Source organism: Opisthocomus hoazin, chromosome 7, assembly GCF_030867145.1.
Source record: "Opisthocomus hoazin isolate bOpiHoa1 chromosome 7, bOpiHoa1.hap1, whole genome shotgun sequence".
NCBI lineage: Eukaryota > Metazoa > Chordata > Aves > Opisthocomiformes > Opisthocomidae > Opisthocomus > Opisthocomus hoazin.
The window spans coordinates 5,853,288-5,862,836 of record NC_134420.1 but is presented as its reverse complement, the minus strand read 5'-3'; the positions used below and the strand labels follow the sequence as shown (position 1 = coordinate 5,862,836).

The 9,549-nt window shown below is 40.1% G+C and overlaps 1 protein-coding gene across 3 annotated transcripts in view; it reads right to left on the bottom strand.

Moving 5' to 3' along the window:
- Window positions 1-7,097: 7,097 nt before the first annotated feature.
- Window positions 7,098-9,549, bottom strand: part of NELL1 (neural EGFL like 1) — a 302,534-nt gene continuing 300,082 nt past the window's right edge. For all 3 annotated transcript variants that reach the window (XM_075426698.1, XM_075426696.1, XM_075426697.1), the window contains one exon: window positions 7,098-9,079. In XM_075426698.1, coding sequence (XP_075282813.1) covers window positions 9,029-9,079 — 51 coding nt within the window. In that variant the 3' untranslated portion in view covers window positions 7,098-9,028. The remainder of the gene's footprint in view (window positions 9,080-9,549) is intronic.

The window sequence follows — 9,549 nt, the reverse complement described above, 5'->3', positions numbered from 1 at the left end:
GCTGTGCCCACCCCAGTGCATCCTCCCCAGGATGGGGAAGCCGCAGCTCCAAGACCCACGCTCCCGCTCTTGAACCTTCTCCCAGTAGCCAGGGTCAGCGGCCACTTGCCACAACCCAGCCACCAGGTGTTGTCGGGATTTATTTTTAAATAAAACCACAGCATAGAAGGTTGAAGCAGTTTCAAACCTCAAGTGCTCACGTTCTAAAAGCAAAGAAAAAACCCAATCTAATAATATTTTAGCGTATTGACTCCTTTGGGCTACTTTTTTGGTTTCCTTGGCTTAGGAGTCTTTCCTATAAATCAGTTCCACATTTAGTGTCACCAGCTTTCATGAATTCATTTGTCTTTGCTAAAAGCATCATTGCCTGTGTTTATATTACCTGGGTCTTTAACTGATGAGTTTCTCTTGTACACTCCTCTTGCAATTTAAACCACTCAATGACATCATATTTCCAACATTAAGTAACATTAGTTTGATTTGCTTGATTTCAGCTCCACTTTTCTCTCATGCAGAAAGCCAAAAGAATGTTTGTCACCTAGAATATTCAGTGATGTCCCATTACATATTGGATAATGGCTTTCCAGTTTGTGAACTGTTACCTCTTCTTTGCATCTGGTGCCAGTCTGAGCTTAATAAACCAGTTATTTTTGCTATAGGCAGTACTCTCACAGTATAAAAAAAAATGCAGAAATCTCATTCTGGAGTTACTGCTCACTTTGACACAATGCTTTATTTTCCTTTTAGTTCTCCCCCTTCCATTTGCAGGCTCTGAGATATTGATTTCTTTTGCCTCGATTACTGAACATCACCCCATATATAGAGAAAATTCCATTAACCAGGACCTTTTTTACTACACCACTCTGCAATTCTTTTGTCCACCTCTGAACTATCTTCATTCAAGCTCCCAACCCTATTCTTACTTTTAAGCTATCACAAATAATTTACCTATTTTAAATTAAGATGCAATAATCACACATCGTGACTTTTTAAATTTAATGTTTGGCTGATCAGTTTATTTCACTCTGATTACACTTGTTGAAAGATGCTTTTTGGATAGGATCTATTTTCTGGGTTTAAAACATTTCTGCATGCACATTTATGATATGCTATGGTGCGCAGTAGGACCACACTATGACTGACTGGCATGGTGCTAGATGACTGGCTTTTCTGCAATAAAGCTAGTACTATGAATTTAGCACTGCTACTACACTATGGAATTCCCATTATGAAGTAAAATTACTAAATGTATACACTTTTGCATTTGTCTGCTCACTGACAAAGATTTAATGTGTTTCTCTTTAGGTGCTCTTTCTTATTTTCTGGGGTTTTGAGGGGAGCAGTTGTTTTTTTCTGCTTACACTTGGGCACAAGAGTTGGTCACCCTTTGGCATAAATTTGGCATTATTTTGGCATAAATTCAGAGTAAAAACACTGAGAGGAAAGTCGGTCAAGCACAAGCACCACGTTTCACTCCTTTCCAAACACGGACCCGTCTCCAGCATCAGCTGCCTCCCACAAGCTCCCCAACTCCCACGAAGGGAGTTCGGTATCTCTAGCCCATTATTGACCATGAAGGCTCAGATGCACGTTCAGTTTTGGCACGTCGAGTTTGGCCTGTGCCAGGAGCATCAGTCATTTAGACCAGCGACCGGACCGTGGCCCCTTCTGAGGCTGCCCACACACTGCCTTCTGCGGGGGGCAGCTGGGCTCCCGGGCCCCCCAGCCCAGCCCAGCTGCCCCTGAAGCCGGGGCTCCCTGCAGCCCACGCTGCAGACACGCAGGGCAAGGGACATGCCATACACCACCCTTGCTACCGAAATTTTAGCTACTTGGGCATCTGCCTTTCTAATGGCCTCTGTAGCTCGGGGCAGGCTGGTGTCTTAACAACCATAATAACACTTTTTCAAAACACATACTTTTCTAAAGCTTAGCACATCTGGGGTATAACTTTTGAACACGTGGGGCTGACATTTCTCATTGTTATCTTTGTAGTGGATCAACTCACCTGAAAGAGCAGGCATACTTTTATTTTCACTTAAAATAGTATTACTTACACTAGACAACCTTGCTCTGTAAACAAGATCTCAAACATTGACAAGTGACACAGAATGAGATGGCTACTCAGAGGTGAAAAGGTCATCAGTGATAATTTCTTTTTTTCGCCAACTGTAGAGGATATGTATGTGCACACCATAATCCCATATAGCTTATAATAATGCTTTAATTCGGGAAGAGAAATAGCTTTGAACTTTCACGCTGAGCAATACTTCAGCTTAATGCCTCTGAACTTTGCAGGCACACAGAACTGTGGCCAACGTTTGTGATTTACACCGTACTGCGTGTCCCTAAATACCTTCTAGCAATGCTTGAAGTTTTGTTAAGGGGTGATGTGAGACTGCTATCAATTACAGGTTCACCTGTTCTCCCTTCTATGGGTCTATCAGCTTGGCTTCAGATATAGCCGTGTTCTTGGTTTACCAAATGCATTTTCAGAGACTGCTGAGGCAGTTCTGAGAAACCCAGGCAGAAAGGACACGGTTAGGGACATGCTTAGAGACAGTCTGGAGTCATTCTTTCAAATGGCAGAGATATAATTCCCTTGTTCCCTGAGAGAATAAATATTTAAGTGAGAGGTCATTAAAAAAATAAAGGGTGCTATACCTGCAAGTTAGCTAACTGATTTGGTCTGGCTTCCTTTAATGACAATAGGCTCTTTGAGATTGAAGTCCAGACTGCACATTAATTATAGCTATGACTAGTATAAAAAAAAGTGACATTTGAATGAAAAAAATCAGTTATGGTTCCAAATTTCTTTTTACTATAGGCACGAAAGCAAGTATTTTTCTTGCTTAGTTTTCACATTACCTGCTCAGTCCCTGTTCACTTGGTAAGACTGTAGCGATAAGGAGGCCTGAGAGATCAACAAAAGACTCCAGAAAAGCAAGGAATAAACTGTAAGGAAGGGAACAGTCACGTTTTAAGTAGAATTCAAATTCAAAAGAGAATTTAGAAATACCTGTTGACATCGCTAATTAGCCCACTGATGTAAGGATTGCTTTGTTACACATTTAATTACTTCCATCCAGTCCTAGATCCTTCTCCACCCAGTCCTGGGAAGCTCATCCTCAACTGTCCCATACACCAAGAAAAACAGATCATTCCTGGTGCTTCTGACATTTCCAAGTCACCTGCAGAAGACATCTTCCAAAGACTTTTTCCTGATTTTGGTGGAGGGTGGGGAGAAGGGGAGGAATCAAGCTTATTGCTCTGCTCTGCTTCACCCATTAAGCAGAAACAAGATGTGACTGCTGCCATACTGCTGCTAACAGCTTTACGAGGGCCTCCTCCACCCTCCAGCTCAGCGACCACCGTGGCATTTCCCTCTCAGGTCCCAGCACATCGTGCCCTCAGCACCTACCTCCTCCCACCACCACACTTGTGGGCTGTGGCAGCTCATGCATAAGAGAAGGGCCAAAGCAGCAGTTCAACAGCATTTTGTTGTCTCAGCAGCCCAAACACTCTCCAAAGACTTGCTACACTGTGCCAGTTTAAAAAAAAAAAAAAAAAAGAAAAGAAAAATATGTCAAAAGTGCATTGTCCAGGACCACACAAGAGGTATTTGCTTCTGATTTTGAGAAAGTGCTGGTGGTGCTTCTGTGGTAGTTTCTAACAAACACTATTTTTGCATGAAAACTTGTTCTTTGGCATGATTTCAATGCAGCAGCTACCTAGTTCTCAAAGCTGTCTTCTATCCTGCAAATCACAGAATAAATGTGTGTGGATAAACAGTGAATTAATCAGCTAATGATTTAATACAAATGTGAATAAATGCCAAACCTGTGGTCAGGCTGAAAAAATCGCCTCTGAGGCTGCAAACGTACTTTTAAAATACATATCTAGTTCTCCTTAACCCTTATCTTAACAGCTTAGAGTTTACCCTTAAATTAGTGCTTACCTGAACATACTTCAGTGATTCTCTGATTCTAACTTCGTAGACATTGAGTGAAGAAATCCCTGCTTTGAGTCTAGAGGCACAACAGTAGCAAAGCCCACACATTCTAGCACCCGGATGAGAATTTTGCATAACATTCAGGTAGGAAAACAAATCTGCATACTTATTACTGACATGAAAGGGAATCCATCAAAACTAGTATAAAGAAGCACCAGTTTAAATCAAATACATCTGCAATTCTTGTGACAGAAAAAGCAAAGCTGGAGTTAATCAAGCAGCAATCAGTCAACTGCATTATTAGAAAACAGGATTTTTCAACTCTAGTTTAATTTCATGATAAGCTCCTGCTCTCTGCTTTGTGTTTGAGTGATGGAGTGATCTGCTGCTGAACCGCTAAGCTTCTCCTCCCTGAAGTGCCTGGTACACATGTAACCACACAGGCATCCAGTAATAAAGAGCTTTGGGACAGGTAAATACGTCATGGTGTACGGATGACACGACCAGTCATTTGAAAGAAACCACAGGACAGAGAATGGCAACCAAAAGCCACTGTCAGAGGGTTCGTGGATCTACTGCTGTATCCAGGGTAAATACTACCACAGCCCTGGAAAGCCTCTGGCTGTAACCAGAGTACCTCAGAAATGCAGGTGAGCCAGCTAGGTAACTCCATGCCTCTTCCCAAAGTGGTTTCCCCCAGTCAGGGTAGAGACAAGGAAGAAGCCTGAACTGCTCCAGATCCTGTTGTAGCTACTCCAGTCTCAAAGAGAATGACGTGATAAGACTTGCTTCCAAACACCGCTCAATTCCAATCAAACCACTTAAATAAAACAATCTCATGTACAAATTTAGGAAGAAAAAGAATTCAAGTGTGAGGCAAAGCAAAGACTTGGCTCCCAGCCAGAAATCCACTCGCATCAGAATTCCACGCACCCCTCTCACTGCACAGCCAAAGTAGCAGTAAAGAATTGAAATGACACACACTTGGGTTTGGGGGCCATTTTTTTTTTTTTTTGGACCCTTTTTATCAGGTTATTGATATACACCCTTCTGGGGTATACCTAAACTTGCATGTGTGGGACTGCTCACTGGCAGCTAGTAGGAAGAGATACTCCTGTTGGCACCTGCAAGTAATATTTGCAGATTACAAACAATACCAGCACTTCACCAACACCTCTCTGAGGTCGATGGCCAGCTGAAAGAGAATTATTGCTGACTTCTACCAGTACGAGAGAAGAACTGAATATGAAGCATTCAGACACCTCAGGCTGTTTTTCTTTTTTTTTTAATTTATACCACCGTGAGTCTTCCTTACACCAGTTTAAATCTGGATGAACGCCAAAGATCTACCTTAAGAGAAACAGTAGCATGTTGGCAGATACGTATTTCTGATGGCAGAATATGTTCCTCAAACAATGATGTCTTACCACAACACTCATTTAAAATTTTACATCAAACTGTATCAGGGGCACTTTTAAAATCCTCTCATTAATGATGATTATGTAAGTCCCATTAGATGTGAGACATTTCCATATTGCTCGTAGGAGTTACAATTTAATTCTGTTACAATCTACTCCACCATTTGTGTAATCACTCCTAACACTTTACCTTTGGTTTTGTAAAACATTATTGTCTGCCATAGAAAAAAAACAGATGATATTTTGTTTGTCATTGCAATCTGATTAAAAAGATGTTATTAATTAAATGTTGTACGCAGTTATACCTGAAAACTCACTGATGGCTCTTGGGAGAAGATATATTACCAGAAGGTATTTGTTATTTAGGTCTGTGAGGGAACACAAAGACACTAATAAATCTCCCATACATTCCTGTGAATTAGGCAGATATTATTCAGCATTTGCCGGGAATAGTTTGGATTTTCTTTGGCCTTTAATAGTGACTAGCGTGGCTCAGTGTGGTCTCCAACTAGGAGCCACTATCAAGGAAGAGTAGCACTTGTTTTATCTCAGTAGGTGAGTTTGCAAATACACAGGGAGCAGAACAGAGAAGTCACTTCCCTCACAAGGCACAATACGATGTTCTGGTTTAGTACCTAGCCCAAGATTTTTGCCAAAAGGAGGTAGGAAATACATTTTACCAGAGCTGGAATTTTCATTTTCTGTTTCTCACTCACTTATTTTTTGTTACCAGAAGTATTACACGCAGAGAAAATATTCCTTTACAGCATAAATTAAGTAGAAAAAGCTACAAAAATCCAACTGCCTATAGTAAGAGTTTCAACTAAGTCGCTTAACCAGCGGCAAGCGTCCTTTTACAGAAGTTATACCGGTCGTCCTCCTCCCATAAATACTATTGTTCTTAACTTCTGAGCAGAGAGAAGGTCTATCTCACAAATGAAGAGGAGATTTTACAGAAATTATTAAAATAAATTTGATTTTTTTTCAACATTTTCACTGTAGTGCCCATAGGTTTATAGGGAATAGTAAATTTCATCAAGAAAGAGGTTTTGAAAGTTTTTACCTTGGTCACAGATGAACACAGCGAACTAAATTTTCCTCCTCAATGTGCTCTTTGAGTTGGGCCTGCAGCTTCCGAGTACTCTGAAGGTAAATGTGATGTGACTAGTGATCAATTTGCTTCATAAGGGAAAGTTCATCAGTCAGGGTAACTGCTTAAAATGCAACATTAAACAGGTCTATGTCAATATTGTGACTTTGTGTAAACAATTCAAGCCGTATCACTCTGGAGATAATGACACATAATGCTGTATAAAATGCTCTGAAAGGGTTTACTGAATTAATCTGCATTTCAGTTCTAGTCTGTGCAGTGCAAAAATGTGAACTTCTGTGCTCCTGTTGAATATCATCCTGACAAGGCTGGGAGCTTCCAGAAAACATCCTGACAAAAGGCTTCACTACTACAAGGTAAATGGGAAAAAAACCTCTTTTCAAACCCTGCACTGTCTTTAATTCCATTCACAGAGCTTCAGAACTTGGTGTGCGTGACAGACTGGAATGTATGATTTTGTCCAAGTGCAGATGCAGTATTTCTTACAACTCTGACGCCGGGCTATCTATCTCCGGGCAAACATTCTTTCTCCTTTTAGCACCATCACAGAGTTCAAGTCTGGAAAGGACAGTGATTAGTGCTTTAAAACTCTGCTAACAAAATTAAGGGAAAGCAATCTGTACATCGGAGTTTATTTAGATGCCCACAAGTTTTAAATCATTCCCCTTTATATCTCAGCCCACTGGATATCTCCTCCAACCGAATCACCATTGGGTGTTACAATGTGATATACAAAATGAGCTGACATTATGATTTACAAACATCCTTTGAGTGTCATATAAAACACAACTGTTTCCCTTATTATACAATCATTAGGGCAATGCAAATATAGTGAATACATTGGTAGTTGAAAATGACGGGGTATTTTAAGAAAATAAATTTAACTTTACCACACAAACCTGTTAGATAAAACAAATCCTGCTTAAAAAATGGGAATAAAGTTGTCTGAATGATTGATTGCAAGTAATTTTTACATTGTTTTGACACTTTCCCCTTATAAGAAACATAACAGTACTTCATTTAAAAGACAACTAATTTTTTCACTGTATAATTACGCTTCATTCTTATTAATCAGTTTCACGTTTTCTGCATGAAACTATGAAAAACTCACAAATGTAGACTTTCCAAACTGTAGCAACTATACTTACTTCTGCACTCTTTTCCATAAACTCAGTGTTTAATTAAACAAAACCCAAAAAACACTACACAAATGAGCAGAACAAAACACAACAGCACGTTCAAAAGGTGACATTTAAGCCGTAGATGCCATCATTGTAGAAATATATGCTTGTTCTAATGCCACAAACTTTCTAGCCTCATGAAAAAAATAGACATTAGCTGAAGAGATTCTAAACTCTAACCTTGATATAGGGCTAAGAGTTTTAATTTGTGTTTCTGTCTAAACTTAGGTAACAAATAACACTGTGTGCAGGGTAAATTTAAAACTAAGTTTTTCAGAATGTTATAAAATATGAAAAAAGAAAACGTGTTTCTGAGCTGTTCATTGGGTAATGAAAGTTACCAAGTGGTAAGGTCTCCTGTCCCGCATGGTGCTGGTACAAGGTGCTCCTGCACTTTGTCATTACGGTGGCAGTAACTGAGAATGGCAGACATCATTATTACTAGAAATACAAAAAAGGAAAAATTCTGAACTCATAAATGATGTTACAATTGAAAGCAAATTCTAACCTAGTCAATTTAAATTATATCATCTTAAGGCGCTCTGTCTGTTTTATCACTGCACAATCCAGAGGGATTAAACTCTTTTCCAGCACTTGCAGTTTCTCTTGCAAAACAGAATACTGATAACGACTGGTGACTCTTTCCCGAATACGTGCTGAATCGGCAGTAGAGTGTGGTTTTAGTTCCATTTCTTACTACAGGAGTCTTGCTGCTGCTCCACACGTCTGGAGAAGAAAGTGCTTTTTTGCCATTTTGTTAAGATCATGGCATTTAATTTCATAAATTTTTATGACAGACTCATTTTGTTTACTTCCATTCTGTCCAATCAAATATACCTTTGAATGCTTTAAAATGTTGGACAGCTGTGAAATATAAGTACTATGCAATTTGACTGTACATACATACATATTTTCATAAATACATCTGACAGGGACCTTGGAACTAAGTATGTGAGATCATGGGACAAAATCACAACAGGCTGTCTTATTTGTAAAATCTAGATCCAAAGTAAGAAGAGTTGAATTCTATCATGTTGTCAATACACAAATTGAAACAAAAATACAGCATTAGTTTACCCATGAAATAATTTAAACATATTTGCGAATGTCTTGACAGGAAAAGTGTGTCGTTTACAACACTGAAAACTTTTAACAACCATTGACTTCTATGCGCTGTACTGTAAGTCACCCAGACAAGGCTAGCAAGGATGAGCATAGTGATAGGTCCCAAAGGCAACTCCCAAACATCTTCCTCGTGCGGAGACTTTGGTAATTGTCTGTTGCGTCAAACGCCAACGCATATGACTTCATTTCAGGTGTCAGCTTCATCAGTTTTCCTCCCTTGGCACAGTCCAGTCTGACTACGTCAGTTATTGTTGAGACACTCTAAATCCACCGAGCAGCAGACATTCCCATTCTGCACAGACAAACAAGCAGGTGTCAATCACCTCCGCAGAACAAGTCACAAAGAGCAAAGGGGCTGGTGGCACACAGAGATAGGTGCATCCCTTACACATCTACCGCATACAAAAATCTGCCTAAGCCATCAGCCCAAGGCATCCTCATCAGTCCCAGTGTGGTGCTTTTTGAGGAGGCTGACTCTGCCAAATAGCACTGAACTGGCCAGAACTACACAGGGACTAAAAACCTGGATATGAAAGACTCAGCGGTGCCCATAATAAAATACAGCACAGCCACGTTAACAGAGTTGATTGGATTTCTCTCCCACGCATCTAAGTTAACGGAGAGAGTTTGGATGCGATCCATGCAGGGAAGCTTTCTGTTTGTCTGAAACAAGCAGATAGTTCAGATTCTGGATTCATGGCAGATACGTATGGGGGGTGAAAAACCCCATACGGCACTGGAGTTTAATCCATTGTTAAATAT